This window comes from Sitodiplosis mosellana, unplaced genomic scaffold (genome assembly GCF_009176505.1).
Source record: "Sitodiplosis mosellana isolate CC-2019 unplaced genomic scaffold, AAFC_SMos_1.0 Smas_scaffold_6226, whole genome shotgun sequence".
In the NCBI taxonomy this organism is placed as follows: domain Eukaryota; kingdom Metazoa; phylum Arthropoda; class Insecta; order Diptera; family Cecidomyiidae; genus Sitodiplosis; species Sitodiplosis mosellana.
In genome coordinates this window covers 2,191,132-2,210,254 of record NW_022601467.1, presented here as the reverse complement: position 1 = coordinate 2,210,254, position 19,123 = coordinate 2,191,132, and the positions used below count along the sequence as shown (strand labels likewise).

The following is a 19,123-nucleotide window of genomic DNA, read 5'->3' as shown; positions in this document are numbered from 1 at the left end:
AAAATGTAATTTTTCTAGACGATTTGTTGAAAAATAATTTTATTAATCGCCTAACACACTCATATCAACCATTTTTAAAATGATACAATTTGTTCAACATTAAAAAATGTTGACTATTGAAATCAATACTGGATTCATTCCAAATCTTGGCTTTGTTTTGCAATTTGTTCTCCGATCCAATCGAGAAATGAGTAGACACGTGTGAATGCGTCTGGATATCCTTTGCCGCAGGGAATTCCCCACGAGACGACTCCGACCAAGATTTTATTTTCTGGATTGGATGCGTCAACCAATGGACCACCTGCTCAGACAAAATTATTTGATAAAAATGCTTTTTCCTTGATATATCCATTGAAATATATTCATCTCACCTGAATCACCATGGCATGCACCAACGTCCATTTCATTTATTGTGCAAAGAATACTTTCATTGATGTTAGCTGGATGTTTCTTTTCCTTGAACACTTGTTTGCATCCATCGACGCTAAGAGTGTTTGGTTTAGTGAATTGCAGAAGAGTTGGCAATGTCGATTGCCCCCCGGTTGGTGAATACTGTGAAATGAACAATTATATTTTAAATATAGAAATTAAATTGAAAATGTATCAACTTACCGAAATGTAACCCCATCCAGACAAAAGGACTTCAATTTCTCCTGGTGTGTCTTGAGTTGGCAAAGCAATTGGTTGAATGGTGTCCGAGAAGACGATCTCTTTGGCTGTGCGCAACAATGAGATATCGTTCAGGACTGTTTTTTTATCCCATTTTTCATGTGGTGTGATCGTATCCAGTTCGTACGAATCTCCGCCTGACACCCGATTCAACGCTCCCACAACAGCGAACACATATTTTGGTTTTCCATTGATTTCTTGTGAGCAATGTGCGGCTGACAACAAGAAACGGCTGCTCAAAATGGAGGCACCGCAGAAGTGTTTCTTGGTGACCATGCTCCGGAGTGATACTTGGTATGGAAACTGCCCTTCGCTGGCGTCTTTACCTCCAACGATGCGTGGAGTCAGATCAAATCCAAATCCATCGAATTTGGCGTTAGCCAAGGCACATCCCACACAAAGTGCCAGAAAGAATATGTTGATCGTCTTCATGTTAACTCTTGAATGAAAGTTCTGGTGAAACCGTACCGCCTTTTATGCTGCCCAATAATCTTCATCTTCGAACGATTATCGATCTATTGATCATTGATTCGCACAATAAATTTTATCGCCGAAATATTTATTAGGTTAAATCAATCATGCTATTTAACACCTTCACGTCGTTTTCTAAAATGAATGATACTCATCACGCATCTCAGTCGCATTTTTGGTGAAAAATGTAATTGGAATGTATTATGTTATCAACACGATTATAAATGAATAAAAATAAAAAATACTCCAATCAACTCGACGGTAAAAAACCAACCACTTCAAAGACCAAATAATATTTGAATGAAATGATTCATCTTAATATACTAAATTGCATGATCGAATTATTTTTTTCCTGTATTTCGAGAATTTTTTTTATTGCGAAGAATGCGAATGAAGAAAAATGTAGGAAATACAATGGATTTTACACATTCCAAGATGTCGAATTGTTATCATTGTTTTATTTGCTTTATCAACTTATTTTAATCTAATCCATCATTCACTGATACACATCAAACTCCCGTTCGTTGTGACACTCAACAATGGCAAATTGACAATAATTGCATTCATTTCCAAGTTTCATTTTAACAATTGAAAAAATGGACAGTTTTGCCAATAACAAACGCAACAGTCGACTTTCGTGATCATACTGTACACGGTTTTTGACGGTGGTACAAGGTTTTCGCTAACATTTTTTCCAATAAAGCCTAATTGTTTCAATGATTTATGGCTAATTTATGAACGAACACAAAAATTATTGAACGGAATTATACCTTAAGATTAATTCTACATGCGAAGATAATCGACATGTAGGTCATCTCTGGCACATGTGCTAGATTAAGTTTTCGAAATTCTGCGTTTTTTTTGATACGTCGCTTTTATAAGAGTAAAGTTTGGTTTAATTATGAAATAATCTATTCATTTTACTGCGATGAGAAATAAAGTTTTGTTACGCACCACTTTGAAAATGTTGAAGATTGAAAACATTGATAGAGTTGAATGTTCAACATTTATTCGGCGCGAATATTTCGTTATTATTTTGATTAAATTTACTCTGCAGAGTAATAAGAGAATAATCATAATTATCGATGTTCGGAAGTCGAATGTCTCTCGCAGTTCATTGAATTTGAGACTCTGTTTCACAACAAATACGAATAACCTAGAAGTTTGCGTCATGAACTCTCACTTTATTTATGCTTGCATTGATTACGTTGTGAATGAATCAATTTCACGTCTTTCAATTGAAAGCGTAAATCAATCATAAATGGATGAAAAGATGTATTTTTTGGCGCTGCAGATCATAAAAAACACCACAAGGGAGTGTGTAATGTTCGTTCCATTTTTATTAGATTTTGTAAAGTTCCATTCAGTACTTAAGCTTAAAATGTTCCAAAGATGAAGAAACCCTGAATTATTTGAATAATTTTTACAACGTCGATTTTGTGCTTTTTTAACTGAGCACTGGCTGAGTGCAAGTCCTTTGATTTCTGCAAAATGATGGAAACAATTCATTTTAAAATAGTTTCAGTACAGAGAAAATGGAGGAGGGAAAATGATGTTCACATACCCAAAGCGTTGTGTATTTACGATGAAAGCTGGGATCGCCAATACTTTGTACGAATGTGGCAAATTTCGGGCTACTATCCAATTTCTCGAAAAATAGCATGAATATTTCGTCTTGAGGTAACAAGGCAAGAACATCTTCTACTAAACCGTTTAGTCCACCAATCGTGGTGTTTGTACCTGAATGAATGTTTAAAATGAATCACAACACGCGTTTGAATTTGTTTCATCTAAAATTAAGTGTGTTTCGTCCAATTGCTCACCAAATTGTGTTTGCGTGCTATAAGCTAATTGTGCGGAGCGGATTTTCGATACGCCCAATCTATGGTCTAGTTTTCGAATCAAGCTCTTCACATTCAAACCATTTTTATTCAAATACTGAAGTGTTTCCTTTACGTCAGCCAATTCGAGTATGTTTTTACGCAGTTCGAGGAACTCTTTACCATGCATCCATTCGAACACATGTTGTACATCCATGTCATTGCGATAATATTCCTCAATTTTCGCTTTGATTTCCGCCTTTGGAACTAGTTCGATGAAATCGTTAACATCATCGTTTAGATCAGCTTTTCGTTGTTTGGCTTTTGTCAGTGGGCGCTGTGCACCGTTGGCCGTTTTTTGTTGCTGTTTGCTTCGTTGGCGTTGTTGTTGATTTGAAAAGGCTCTTGTAACATCGTCTTCATTCGATTTTTCACTTAAATCCGGTATTTCAACATTGAGCAATGGATTAAGACCAGAATCGAAATCACCACTTTGCTCACTAATATCTTCAGGCAACCGGGTTGCTGCTGTTGTTGTTGCAACATTCAAAAATGCCAAACTTATAGCCAAAATAATCACTAACATAGTTCTAACACCACGGAAAATACACTAAAAAAATTAAGTGAAAATCGTTGTGATTTTTCGAATTATGAAATACCAAAAACAAAATCGAGTGGCCCACACAATTTTTGAACAAAAACAAAGATCACAAGATTTAAGACCGAACCGCATCTCCTTTAAAGCTCTCACCGAATGAATGAATATGTGTTTTATACAGCGGATACTATCACTTTAGCCACCGTTTCATCAACACATAATTTGATATAGCGCTAAATTTAATACTTTATTCGGTTGCGCTTCCATCAATTGTCACAGTAATCAAATTTATTGAATAATTTCATTGAATCTGCGAGGCGACAAACGCATAGACAGACCACAAGAAATGTCGTTTCAACTCTTCTCTCTTTTTTTTCGTTGATGCATGCTGATCGAATGATGAATTGTGGAAAAAAAATCTATCTGAATGTTTTGTATTCAAGGAAGTTTTTGGGGACGGAATACTTTGGTTAGCCCATAATTTAAAGTGTCATTGTTCTGTATTTATGAAATGTGTGCTGGAAATAAACTATTTGAACATGAAATGGAATGATGATATACACGTTGCGCAAAAAAAAAACATTAGAGTGGATGATACCGTGAGATAGTTTTTTAAAGAAAATTTTGAGATATGAACATGTTGAGGCCAGCTTTATATCTTATGTGCTGTATTGGATTAGATTTGGCAAAAAAATTCAATTATCATCAGCTGATGAATTGTAATTGAAATAAAATCTTTTACTTCAAATCGTAATTTATTAATAATTAGCTCATAGTGTGAATTTTACACGTAAATTTTATTCACCCTAATGGAACGCACTACTAGACAGTATATTCAGAAAAAGGCTTCCTGTTTATCATGTGAGATGCGTCAAAATATGTTTGGTGTCAATACCAGTTTCTACCGATTATCGACTCTTTTTTCTTGTTACTGATATTTAAATCAGAATTGCCCAAATTTTACCAAACTTCTCAGTTTTCACCAATCGTAGCCAGTTTTCTTTTGAAGAATTCTTACCATTGCGTTGAATTTAGGACCATTTAAACGAAAATTGGTTTTGAAATGGTTGTGAACTGCCCGCACCGGTTGAACAGTGTCGAATCAAGGTGGTACATCCATTAAATTAGCTAGACGTCTGGTGAACTCAAAAGGGTCACTGTATAATACTGACCATTCATCGAACTGGGTTTTTCCACCCATTGAAAAAAATACGCACAACAAAAATGTCCTAAATTATATTGTTTTCGTACTTTCGCAAATTGAGCAACAGTGAAACCAAAATTGTTCCTCACAAACAACGCGTCATAATCCTATATTTGAACGTATTGAGATTTCGAACATACAAATAGGCGCTTGCAAAATGGTGAACAAATGTTTTCATTTCTTCATTAAAATTTATGATCATTGTCACAATTATTTACGGCAACTATGTGCGAAATTTTACTAAATCGCCTTGTGCATCAATTTAGTAAACCTTTGTTTGCTGCATAAATCGATAAATGGAGACAAAGTGAAATTAAACGTGAAATCATTCAAGAGCGAGAAAAAGTTGGAACAGCGAAAAACGTGTTCATCACTAGACCAAACAAGTGGTAACGAGAATATTTTCAAAATTAAAAGAAAATTGGTCGGAATAAAAGCATTATTGATTCAACAGCATAACCCTTTGTCGGCATGTATGCATACAGATGGAAAAATAGTTGAAATCGGTCGTCAATCGCATTATAAGTAGCGAATCACTATCGTAGATAATTTTTATATTATTAAGAGCTACGTGCCATAAAGGAAACATCGATAATACTTCCACAATATTTGCAAACACATTATCGGCTCATGCCTTACGATTAAATTGTAAATAGTTGCTCACAGTGCAACACAATGACGATTGTCGGTAATATTTCTTCAAAGTCTTTCGGCCGCCTAACGAATTTAGACTAAAGGGAAATAACCACACCATCTGTGAGATTTTTAGCAAACCGTATCCATTGACGTAAATTACTTTAGCTCGCGATTTTCAGACATCGACGAATACTTTAATATCAGAATGTTCATATTGGTTTTCCAGTTTGAATGGATAAATGAAATAGTGTGTAAACCTGTAAACAGTCAAAACCCACCATGAAATTATAGCCATCAAATAGTTTATGAGTCAATACAAATTTTAATTTTTCAAATGTGGACTAAACACCAAAGTTTCCGTTTAAATTCAATTGTTTAGCTAAAAACATAAAAGATGGATATAACATTGGAAGTTCTAATATCAATGAACATATAACAATTTGCCAATGATTTATTCAGTACATTTAAGTTATTTTTCAACTTTCAATGCATTTATTGGATCATATAGCCAAAGCAAAGAATAATAATTTTTTCTCGATATTGACAGTTCTCGTATGTTGTTCTTGAAATTCAAAACAAAAACAAGTGAAAACCGAAACATTGTTTTCTAAAAATCGTAGAGTATGCTTGAGTATTTTAGTACAAACAAAAGAAAAAAGGAAAGACATAAAGAAAAAAAAACATGACTCAAAGTACGGTCGTGTACTTAACATTTTTGACAATATGAAGTACGTACACACATTAGTACACCACCACAAACAATTGACTCGCATAAAATGGAATACGAAAACATCAAAAATGAAAATTACACGATGTAGTTGTGCAGAAACCATTGTGAAATCTGTGCAAGTTGCGAGCAGTCAATAAAAATGTATTAATCAAATAACACAAGAAGAAGTATTACAGTCGCATAATCAATTTATTTTTTTGTTATTTTGATATTTAGTTAAAAAGAAGCAAGAGACGAAACACAAATTTCGATTGTGTGATTGCATTAAAGTGAATATCGGGAAAATAAGAAGAAAGAAAAAAAAATTGTACGGCAATTGTAGTGGGAACCCTCTCTGATTATTATTGCCTGGAGAGTGTGAGAGAACGGACAATCGAAATTTTTATGTGTCAATTCCGGTGTGTCTGTACTGCTACGAACGATACAGTAAAATAGAGAGAGAGAGAGAAAGACAGAGAGAAACATATTCAATCGCCCGAAAAGTTGCAAACAAAAACTAAACACTTTTCCATTTCACACCGTTTTAATTGCAAAAGAGTTTCCAGCGAATTAAATATTTGTAATTTGTGTTCGTGCAAAGAAAAAAGAAAATACAAAATTGTTGTTCGTGCCTTTAAACAGACGTACCACTTTTTGTTTATTTATTTACATATTAATCAATCCGACATCGATTTTGGACTTGAGTGCGTGTATTTCCTCTTTCTCAATGTTTCACCCAACAATTGAATGTGTGTACACACACGTTTGATTCGCTTAGACGACCAAAAAGATAAACAGTGAAACAAGAAATGATGCAAACAAGTCAGCGAGCAAGAAATTCGAGGTTTTTATCATTTTAAAAGCGGAAATTTTTACTTCTATATTTTTTTTCGGTTGTTGTTGTTTCGCAACTTTTTTTCATTGGTATTATTTTGTGAAGTGTGAGTGAGTGTGTGTGTGTGCCCAAATATCGCGATTAAATTATTGGAAATTCTACATCAATTTCGATGCGGAATGATGATGAATGCATTGCCATTGAACCGAATATGAATGATATGAAGTGAATATTCGACGATAAATTTTCAATGGAAAAAAGTGAGCGCAAAGTGGCGAGACAAACAAAGTGGAACAGTTTAATACTTGGAATCTGTACAGTGACTGAGAAACAAATCAGTAAACCATTGTCCAGCAATAGACAATAGAAAAGAAAACTGCAGTCAAACAAATAGAATACAAAGTAACATAAAAAAAAAATGGATACATTTAGGAAATGGTGGAATAAACCCAAGGTAAATAACTATAACAACATTTTTAGCAATACACATACGGTTTTTTTTATCTTCTTCTTCGAATGAACGAGTGTGGCGAATAAAGAAAATGATATTCAACTAAAAGAAGAGCAAAAGTATGTGAAAAAAAATTGGTTAACACAATCATGATCAAGTATTGATTCCCAACGTTATTCGAGTTTGTTGTGTGTTTTTTTTTTTTCATTGTACGGAATATTCGGACCGTTCTACTCTGTCGTTCAAGTGGCCCAAGACATTGTCTTGTCAAATGTATGTTTGAAGCAGTATTTTTTGTTGTTGTTTTCATTTTAATGCGTGCATAAAAACAACGTCATTCGACAATTCGAACGTAAAAAGAAAAGCTATTGTGTCATCGCCTTGCTGCGTGTGTGCATGTGTATGTGTTTTGTGCATATGTATAAGCGAGAGTTGCTGTGTGATGTCAGTGTCCATACGGGGCAACATTTTTATCGTATCCGCTGTCAATGTTTGCGAAAACACTTACAACTCGATGAGTTCAACATATGTGACATAGATTTGTTTGTGTTTGGCATGGAACGGGTACTCGCTTATAAGCCATTTTAAAATGTTCACCATGAGTTCAGACGATCAAAATATGACTGGACTGGCGATAAACACGATTAAAAAAAAACAATGCACCGAAATACGATCAAACGACGATATTATATCAAGAATACAGAGAGAAATTTTTTTTTGTTAATATACACAAATCAAATGATTGTGATGATGAACTCACAAAAAAAAACGAAGAGAAATAATAATATCCAATCCAACAGCGAAGTGGTACAAATGACACACCGAATGAACGCGAAAAAGAAATACTCATGTTACTAATAAAAATGCATGATGGTATTGTATTGTGTGTGTGTGTGTGTTTGGAAATGATGAATCATTACATTGAGCAAATACGTTGCGTGGAAAAATTGGAAGAATTACGGTTGAATGTGCTTTGTTTCTGTTTCGTGTGGGGTTAGATACTCCTGCTTTTATCCGAGCATTAAAACTCAATTTAACTAACGAAATTAAAATCGAATTGAATAGATCACTTGTTGAGCTGAAATTTTGTGATTCGAAAATCGGCTGATTGCAAAATCGGTGGATACTATGACCATGAATCAGTTAATACATTTTGAAATTCGGCAAATTCCGGTTGCTACCTGGTTTGCTATTCAGTAAGCTGTAAGCGAAGTCTTCCAGTCCAGCGGTTCCTTTGGAACTAATTATAGATTTGGTAATTTGAAGAATACAGACAAAATCATTCACGATTACAATTCACGGATCGGAATTGATTGTTGAATTAATTCATTCATTCACACTCCATCAGAAAACATCATTTTGATAGGTCACAAATAACAGCGGATATTTATATTTGAATGTTGTAAATATTTCCACGAATCACTTCATATAAATGTAACCAAAATTACTCGGCCAAATTCTATAAAATAGATCACATGTCTGCGTGGATGTTCTGATGCAAATGCGACCGTCGATTTTAATTTTTAGCAGTGTTTTGCGCCACGGGTTCAAATAAAAGGTGATCAATTTCAATGTACGGCGATGACAATGGCAACAACGGCGCTGGCTAACATCGACATCGATGATTATGACGGAACGGCTTCATATTGCTGAGCACCTCTGGAGGCAAATTGTGCAAAAGCACGTATAATAAATAAAATCGTTATATTCTCATAATGAAAGCAGCGAGAAAAAAAACGGTCGTGACTTTGAACAGTAACGAGAATAGGCGATATCGAAATATCTCAATTGAAAATACACAGTAGAAAAAAAAAACACGTTCAGCCAAAGCGAGTTAATTCCAAAGCATCATATAACACCTGTAACAATCGCAACCACAATCGCATAATTCGCACACATTTTCCAATCAAAATAATGAGTATTACGTAGCGCTCTCAACAAACAGATCCAGTGTGGTTTGTTTCATTTTATACCACGTTTTTTTTTGGCTTTGTATTTTGCGTTGTTATTTTTTTTATCTTCAATTTTGTTTTCAGTCTGGCAATCATTTGGAAAAGTTTTCATTCCATTCGCAGGCCAATCTGCCGTCAAACAACTATCCATAACTCTATTAACAACAAAATCAGACGAAACTATTCGAGTTTTTTTTTCATTATTTTTACTGTGTTCAGTTGTATGCGAAATCGACATCATTCGTTGTTTCCGCTTAGAGTCAGCGGCTTTAAGCATTCGTTCCATTTTCACAAGTAAACACCGATTTTTTTCTTTTTCGGAATTGTGTTCAGCAAGCGAAGCCGCCGTCTTATTATTCGAGTATGTCATAGCATCTAGAGAATGTTCCACTGTTTCACTTTTGATCTGAAAACTCATTTGAGTGTGTCAACAACTAAAATAACAAGTGTAGCGAACAAGAAACGTAGATAAAAGCAAGACCAAGAAACAAAAATACCGATTAATAGCTAACAAGTAATTGCTCAACCTTCTGATATAAGCGTACAATGGAAATTTGTTGAAAAAAAATAATAATCAACGGAATCTATTAATTTTCGGAGCGAATTCTTTCAAAGCATACAGATGTAAAAAAAAAATGCATTCAATTGTTTCATTCTTGATGAGATTTTGAGCGAGAGTTCACTTAAATTTACATTCATTTCCTCGGATTTTTGCATTCAAGAGAAAATTGATTTTGATTTGTGGTATGCGAGTGGCGTGCAGCAATTATTGCAATCGAATTGATTTTGTGAACAAAAAAAATCCGTTACGACTCGATTACGTTGCGATATGCTCCAAGCATAACAATGACATTTGGATACGATCAACGCAACTGTCTGAATGTGCAATATACGTTTTTGTGCGTTACAATTGGGAAATGATATTGTATAACAATAAAATATATCTCATTGAATGTTGTTAATTGAAATTGTATATTACTTCAGTGGGATTTAATGGAATTGAATATGATTTACTATTTATCAACAATAGAAAACCTCTAGAAAGATTTAAATTCAAAGAAAATATAAGGCAAACAATATTCATGATCACACATTAAGCTGATAAGAAACTCAAACACTGCCAAGTCAAAGGCCGGCTGAATGTTTTCAAAGCAAAGGATTCCCTCGAGAATGATTGATATGGGGCTTTCGAAATTGGTTGATACGATATGGTAGAAATTTAGCTGGCGCATGACAAAAACATTTCCATGACATTGCTCTAATGGGCGAAATGCTGAATGTAATGATAGTTTTTATGGCTTCGCTTTAAATTCCATTGAACACAAATTAATCATTTGAATGATCATTGTCAGTGATTAAGTTGCATTTCCTGTGAAGTGCACATACGATTCATTTTATTTCCTCTAATCTCTCCTAACGTATGGAAATCCCGCAGGATTACTTTATGGCATTTGAATTTTTGTAGAATAATTCAATTCCCCCCCCCCCTCCACCATTGTCCACCTTAATTACTCGAATATCAGAACGAATGTATTTATCTTTTCTTTTATCGCACGCAAAATATTTATCTATTCTTATTTTTAAACACAATGTATGCAACAGACAATTTCGAACATGTTCAGTGTGTTTTTGTTTTAGACCGACTTGGAACGCATTTATGAAAAGTGAAACAGCTATTTCATATGAAGCATTTTACTTGATATGTTTCGCATTCTCTCGTTGAGCACAAAATCTCATTATCTTTCGAATTTCCATAATACGCATTATTCATGATTGGATATATTGGAGCTGTGTTTTTATACTGTCGTTATTGTCGTCGCCGTTGATGCCATTGTATTTATTTTGTAGTTGCAAGCAAGGTCGTTTAGTTTTCTCGCGTCACACCAATGCTATAAAAATGAAGCCCACACTCATGGAATTGGTTTGTGTGAGTAATGACGGCGCGTCACCGCTAAATGTCCCACAACGATTTCCGAATAAATTAAGCTCTTATTTTGGAGATAATTTCACTAAGCCATCTGAACTATCACAAATACATCTCAATGCAAATCATAATATACTATATCAAAAAAAAAGAAATAATAATGAAACAACAACCACATCTTTTCGTTCGATACGCCAGCGTTGTACAGTCAAACAATAAAGATGTCAAGAATCGAAAACAACACATAATGCATACAGAAACTGACAAAGAGAGTTGAGCGTTGAGCATTCACTGACAAAAAACTGATTCACATTGACGTATTTGATAGCTACTAAATATCAAATATATATAGTAAACATGTTGATTATTTTGTGTTCGATAAAAAAGAACACGAGAGAAACGTGTTTTCAAAATGCATATTTTAATGGCACGACCCTTGTCGCGTTTATGACAAATAATAACCGTTGAGATTCAATCGTTGGGGTTTGTTTGCATTTTTTTTTCTTTTTATTTACACGTTGACACCATTATTTTTGCTTTACCGATCTCATTTTCCGTCGTTTCAATGATTTTGAATGCTTTGTTTGTTTCGCTTTGTTCTCACTTACAAACACACACAGACACACCGAGAGTCTCAATTTTCAAAATTGCGAATGAAATTAAATGGAAAAATGATCCAAGAAATGTTAACCCATTTTTTGTTGTTGTCATTTTTGGGCGTTTTGTTGGCAATCTTTGTTAGAGTTTATGTTTCTCTGAAAGATATTAAGGTCAGTGTAAAGCGGCAATATTTCTGGCACAATTACGTTCAAAAAGAACATGTCACATGAAGTTCACCGTAGTACATGCTGTGTACGCTGTATTTTTAATGAAAGAAATTGTAGCGTTGCGATCATTTTGTGTGTGTGTTTATTTATTTCTTTCTTTCTCGTTAGCATTGCAGAATGCTTGTGTTCTTTTTGAGCAACGCTTTTATTTCCCCGTTTTGCATACCGCACGTCTCACATTCGATCGTTTGATAGAAAGAAAGGTGTAGAAAGTAGAGAATCACACTATTTACATTGAGCACGAGCACATTTGCGCCGTATCTCTTCGCCGCCAATATAAGCAATCGTATCGTCTTGATGTATACACAACCAGGAATACTCGTTTGTGGCGGAAGTATTTCACTTTAGTGTGTATGATGAATATGAAGAAAAAAAATAATACGAAACGAAACCTGAAAGTGAAATTGAATGAGTCGCAATGATGCGTGTTAACGAGCTAAATAATGAAAGTAAAAGAGAAATTCGATATGTTTGCCAAAAAAAAACACACACTACAACGGCGGTTAATTGGTACCGTCTGATTGCATATCACTATTTATATTCAGATTTACAGCAAAAAAAAAACCGTTGTTTTCGATGGACTTAATACTTATTGTATGTTTTTTGTTGTTGGTTTCAGGCGGATGATAAATCCATTTTGGCCAGATTTTATTATGCGGACAAAGCCTTAACTGCCGTGGCTAGTGAATTAGATAGTTTTGATGGTAGAGCGGAACCAGAAAGATGCTCGCGATTGGTCGGGAGACTGAGACAAGGCCAGGTAAAAAAAAAAATCAACATTTTATTTCAACCTTCAACTTCTAACTTGAAACAATATTTGCACGCGAAGCGGGATTTTATTCAAAATGCGCATTACCAATGCTTTATTTTTCATTGTACCTCTCTCTCTCTTTCACTCCCAGGACCAAGTACTAGCAATCACAAATATTATAATGGACGAATTGTTGGGTGAAGATCGTGCGCCGCGATCGTTTCGCGCAAAATTTCCCGAAGAAGTATTACAAGAGAGTTTGGCAGGTCAACTGTGGTTCGGTGCTGAATGCCTGGCCGCTGGCTCATCGATTATGAATCGTGAAACGGAGAGTGCACAAATGCGACCTCTGGCTAAAGCAGTTACCAAGTCTTTGGATCACGTAAGAAACCTATTACGCGAGCAATGCCTTCGTAATAAGACACCGAATTCGTTAACATTAAATTTGGATTTGAACGATGCCGTGACTGAAACCCTATGCGAAAGCTTAAAGATTTTCGATCGATTATTTGCCGAATTCGAATTGCTCTATGTGAGCGCAATGGTTCAGGTGAAATCGAAACAGGAACATGAAATGCAGGAACTCATTTGTGTGCTATTTTCCGAGTCGCTGCAGCGTGCACTTCGTATCGGTTTATTGGAACAAGAGCAAGTCGATTACTACGACCCGGCGTTGATGTTTTCAATTCCGCGATTAGCTATTGTTGCGGGCTTGGTTATTTATAAAGGTCCGTTAAATATGTCAATGCCAGCTGATCAACTATCCGAAATGTTCCGCCCATTCCGTACGCTATTAATCAAAATTCGCGATCTACTCCGAACACTGAATGCCAACGAATTGTATCAATTGGAAAAGTTGTTGTGCACAAACGAAGACATTTACACATCAACAAAGGAAACCAAATCGAATGATAACGCTGTAACCGATGCAATGTCGACGACAACAACGACGACGATGCCGACAACAACAACCGAGATAACCAACTTCAACTGTGATGATTCCGATGACGAGGAAAAATTTATTGGTAGTAATAGCAGTGCGAGTAGCACGAGCAGCGAAAGCACTACAAGTACGGTTAGCCGAACGAGTAGCAATACGAGCCAAAGCACTAGCACGGGCAGTAACAGTACTCTAGAAATACCAAGCGGTAGTGAATCGGACTTCGATAGACGCTTTACATCAAATCGAAGCAACAACATCAGTACCACAATGATCAACGAAAATGAGCTTGCACCAAATCATCGGGTGAATGTTTGGTCAAATGCACCATTTTCGGCCGAAGCCTCGTCCACATCGTTGCTGGTTGAATCAAATATCGATCCAGAATCACCGACAAATCACAAAAATGAATGGATATCGACCGATTGCGCATCTGGCTATTTGATACCAAACACAAATTTTGGCAATTTACTCCAAACAACCGACACCCCATTGACTGATAGCTTTATCTCAAGTGACGATGAATACACGCAGAAAAATTTGTCGACTGTCGTCGAGAGTGATGATCCGGTGTATGTGGTTGGCTCAACATCCATGGATACTATGGACAGTGAGACAGATATGGCAACAATACAATCAATGATGGACAATGTGTGTGTATCTACGGAACCGACTCACATGCAAACTATCAACTCGATTCCAGGAGTGGCTAGCGACATGAGCCGCATCGCAAAGAAACATGCGCACAATGGTGGTGATTCAGGTATTGGCACGGCCGAAAATACAAGCTTAGACCATACACCCGACTCAGAAATGAGTAAATTAGTAGATTCGCCACCGTCGACAACGACGACGACGAATGAAGTAATGATATCAAATAGTATACCGTCGAGATCACAGCCGAGGATAGAAAGTCCATTTGGCGTGTATGCAAACGATAGTAGTGCAACCAATACGTCTGAAATTTATAATCCAAATACGCTTTACCAAAACTATGCAACCCCAACATACTACCATACACAAGAGCATGCCGAACAATATGATGACATGTCTGTTAGTCTTCCAATGCCACCGCGACACCCTTCAAGAATGCACTCGTCCCAACGACACCATTCCCACTCACAGCACAGCCGGCGCGAGCGATACGAACGAAAATCATGTCCAAAAACCAATGCCACCCATTCAAGTAGCTCAAAAAGTGGCACTAGTGGCTCACGACGTCGATCATCGAGACACCGATCAGCTCGGAATACCGAAGAAAAAGTTTCCATATCATCCACATCCTGTATTTACTCGGAAGGTGATCAACAAGATATTTGGCACAGCTCCGGCCGCATGAAATTCAAGTAAGAATATTTTAAGTTTTTCTGAATTAATTTCGAATTATACTCACTCTTGTGCCATTACATTTTATTTCAGGAGCACAGAAAATCTGTTGCATCGTCTGTTTGTGTGTATTGCCGGCGTTGCTGACCAATTACAAACGAATTTCGCATCGGATTTACGGCAAATTTTACGTAGCGTCTTCTTAATGAATGTTTCACCGCCACCGGTGGAAGATATTGAAATTGATATTGGTGGCAAATCGAAGGATTCGACCAGCGACTTGTTTGAATTTCGTGCTAGCGAAAATGACGTGATACATGAAAATGATGGTGGCTCGAATCAAAGTATTTACTCGGCTGAAGAAGCAAACCCAGAAACCGATTCAGTGTTTGAACAATCAATTGTCCACCCATTGCCACCCGGTTCGGATCATCAAGAACGAAGCGCCAGCCTAGAAACCGAAATTCGAATTACACACAGCCGCGTAAATGTTGAACGCAGCCAAAGTTTGGGCGATGAAGCAAATGCACGGCCCGTGTCGCTGGTTGTAAATACAACGCATCAAATTCAGTGCGTGGAACGGAATGGTAATCATGGCGAGCCAAACGATAACAGTCCACAATCAGTGCCAAGAGTTACGGCAAATGTAAATAACAACGCAAATATGAATAATAATCAAACGCCGCGATCCGTTGACAATTCGTCCACTTTGGCGACAACCACGACAACGATCATCCTAACGACGAACAGTCGACTCAATCGAAACGATCCGCAACCTCAGCAACAAATCACTGAAACGCCACCGCGTTGGATTCCCGACGAAGAAGCCGCCCAATGTGAGTATCACATCATTGACTGTGTTTGAAGGAACTGTGTGATTCCATTGAATTGATAAAAATGCATTTTTGACACTTCAAATTTTAGGCATGTCATGTTCGCAAACGTTCACAACATTTCGACGACGTCATCATTGCCGATGTTGCGGAGGCGTATTTTGTGGGATATGCTCGAATTCACAAGCGCCACTACCAAAATTCGGCTTGAATAAGGCAGTGCGAGTGTGTCGAAATTGTTTTTCGATGAACATTACCGGAACTTCAGCACATACGTAACACCTATGAAATCACCTCAATGATTTCCACCTGTATTTTTGATTTATTTTTCCTCCACCCGTTTTAAATTGCCCGACCCTTTGAGAACAGCTTATCGAAATTCGATGGATTTTTGGTGTAAAATATTCGTGGGAAGAGTTGCAAATTAAAGTAACCGTGATACAAATTTTATTATTACTTTTTTAAAACAAATTATTTACACATGCAATTGTAATATTCACATTATTATTATTATTTTTTATATATGTATAAATAATGTCTAGATTTTGTTTTCTTTTTGGTTGTTATACTTTTGTTTTCGAGGTGTATACTGAAACGATAGATCGAGAATAACGAATCGACAGATATATGAAATAGCGCAAATATAATAATAAATTAAGTTGAATAGAAAAAAGAAATAAAAAGCGGAAACTGCAATGAATGAATTCCTTGATTCAATTAAAAGCAGAGACTTGAATCAGCAAATAAATTGAATTAAGTAAATGACACGTAGTAAATTTACCATTTTCTTTTTCTGTTTCTATCAAAAAAACAAAATTATTTCATTATTTTTTGTTACAAGTCTTAGTGTAATATGATGATGTTTCGAGTGGTTTAACAAACATACAAAAAAATAACAAAATTTTCTCCCTCCAATCATTCGAAGAAGAGGAAAATGTTTAACAAAAATCTCGAAATAAATCGAGAATAAGAAGAAGAAAAAAAAACACCAGCCAAATTTAAAGACGAATGAATATATATTTTTTTTAATACATCCATATATTGAACATTCTTGAAAAGACTTTGTGTATTTGTTTTTATATTAGGTGATATAAAAAAATTTTCGGCTGAACAAATTCGATTTTATTTGAAAAATTGCAACAATTCATACTAAACATGATATTCGAATTGAAAATATTTCCCAAAACATTTTTAGCTTTCGAACTTGACAATTTCCAAATTATAATTTTTTTTCTTGAAGAAAGACCAAATTTCTATATTTCTTGATCAACAAAATTAATCTACTCATTCCAATAGATGTTTTCTTTTCTTTGTCTTTTCAATTCATTTCAACTGATTTTCTTCCACCAAACGTAAGACATTAACTCGGAAAAAATCCGTTGGGTGATTTATTTCGAAAGGAGTTGCTGGACTGATTTTCAATTTCAAAAATAAAACTGGTTCAACAAAATATGTATACTTTGTTTGGATCATATGATTTTAATGGAAATTTAAATATTTTTGCATCAATTTTCAATTTTAAATGTTTTTACTATTTCGATTGACAATCAACTGTTTTGACAACGAAGAGGTTTTTGATTTCCACAAAGAAGATGTTGTTGAATTTTTCAACAAAATATTCGTCTACTTCCGTTTTCTTTCTTCTTACCTTGAATTAACAGGAACATTTTGCTATATCAATTCCAATAGAGAAGTAATGATGGGTTGCGTTAAATCCAACCGATCTCATGCAGTCATCTATAAAATCATGGATCAACAACCACATTTATGTACAAATTCTTCGTGGTTTTATTCTATTTCCGTTTCTATTTTTACTTGAGGGAAACTGTGCATAAATTATTTGGTCGGAAGAATTTTTTTTTTTCATTTTGAGAGGAAACTGTTTTTAATTTTCAACAACAAATTTGATCTGTCATACGATTGGTTTTAATCGCATGATAAGGAAAATATCCGCTCTCATTGATGGAATGTGTGACTTTCTTAATTAAGATTTACACTGGGAAATTAATCAACCGACTTGAATTTCTAAAGAATGAATTTCCCTGAACAATGAAACACCAGAAACATACTTTATTAAACGTGAGATCGTTTATTATTCAGTCAGTTGAAGAATTGATTTTTTTTTATTTAACTATAAAAGATAAAAAATTTCACGGGTAACTAAAATAGTGATACCAAGCTAGTAAGAGAAATAAATTGTTTCGTATTTCCTCAAATCCATATTTTTCAGCACTATAAGAAATGTGGGGTCTGGTTTTTTTTAGTGCGAAAAAAATATAGTTTCCTGTGAAGTGAAATAATACCAACTAGGGGACTCACGCCAATTTCCATATTTAAAATATGAACAAATAATATGAATTTGTTTATGTTTTAACATGTTAAACAGATATGTATGCATAATTTCAATTTTGCTCAATTTTGTTCAATAAACCGACTGTCAGCAGAACCATGTCTAATCTGTTGACGTCATTATCGCTTCAAAAATTCTGGAAGTGGGTTTTGGGGGATCCTCAGGATTGTTCAAAACCGCTCCTGGTTCTGGAAGTGGATCCTCAGGATGGACCAGGGCATTGTCAAACCCAGTCTGATCCATCCTGAAGATCCACCAAAACCCACTTCCAGAACCGGGAGCAGTTTTGAACGATCCTGAGGATCCACCAAAACCCACTTCCAGAACATATTGTTCAAGGTGAATATGAACAATAACAACGCATTCGGGAAATAATACAAAATATTTGAAATCTAGCGTGAATTTTACATGATTTAAATAATACAAATAGATTTTGCTAAATAAAATTTGGCGTGAATCCCCTAGAATACCAAATAGCTCTCAAGAACTTGTTTTCTTCAATCTGAAAGACATTCACTTTTCCGAAATACAAATTACGTCGAATGAATTCTTTGGAATACCTCCACCTTAGAAGAAAAAATGAAATCGACCTAAGCATACAATTATATGGTATCCCATTTGTTTAAAATATACAAATCAAATTAAAAAAACTTCTTTCGAAGTAATTCCTCGTGACGAAAGCGAACACAAAACAGCTGATATCAATTTTAACAAATCATTACGGAGCGATTCTGAAATTAGTTGGAAGAATGCAAAAGAAACAAATCCAAATCGCTCCGAAATGATTTGTTAAAATTGATATCAGCTGTTTTGTGTTCGCTTTCGTC

General features: G+C 35.4%; 3 protein-coding genes across 3 annotated transcripts; 1 reads left to right on the top strand and 2 right to left on the bottom strand.

The window, feature by feature from the left end:
• Positions 1 to 6: 6 nt before the first annotated feature.
• On the bottom strand, positions 7 to 1,122 carry LOC129578513 (chymotrypsin-2-like). The gene is made up of 3 exons (XM_055467225.1): positions 613 to 1,122; positions 372 to 552; positions 7 to 301 (listed from the first exon to the last, which is right to left on the bottom strand). Exons 1-3 carry the CDS (start codon positions 1,099 to 1,101, stop codon positions 135 to 137), a joined length of 837 nt encoding a protein of 278 aa, XP_055323200.1. The 5' UTR covers positions 1,102 to 1,122; the 3' UTR covers positions 7 to 134.
• A 1,324-nt stretch (positions 1,123 to 2,446) lies between these two features.
• On the bottom strand, positions 2,447 to 3,722 carry LOC129578512 (protein G12). The gene is made up of 3 exons (XM_055467224.1): positions 2,964 to 3,722; positions 2,705 to 2,880; positions 2,447 to 2,624 (listed from the first exon to the last, which is right to left on the bottom strand). Exons 1-3 carry the CDS (start codon positions 3,544 to 3,546, stop codon positions 2,517 to 2,519), a joined length of 867 nt encoding a protein of 288 aa, XP_055323199.1. The 5' UTR covers positions 3,547 to 3,722; the 3' UTR covers positions 2,447 to 2,516.
• A 2,396-nt stretch (positions 3,723 to 6,118) lies between these two features.
• Positions 6,119 to 17,004, top strand: LOC129578511 (lateral signaling target protein 2 homolog). The gene is made up of 5 exons (XM_055467223.1): positions 6,119 to 7,396; positions 12,716 to 12,856; positions 12,999 to 15,133; positions 15,207 to 15,949; positions 16,038 to 17,004. Exons 1-5 carry the CDS (start codon positions 7,361 to 7,363, stop codon positions 16,223 to 16,225), a joined length of 3,243 nt encoding a protein of 1,080 aa, XP_055323198.1. The 5' UTR covers positions 6,119 to 7,360; the 3' UTR covers positions 16,226 to 17,004.
• Positions 17,005 to 19,123: the final 2,119 nt, after the last annotated feature.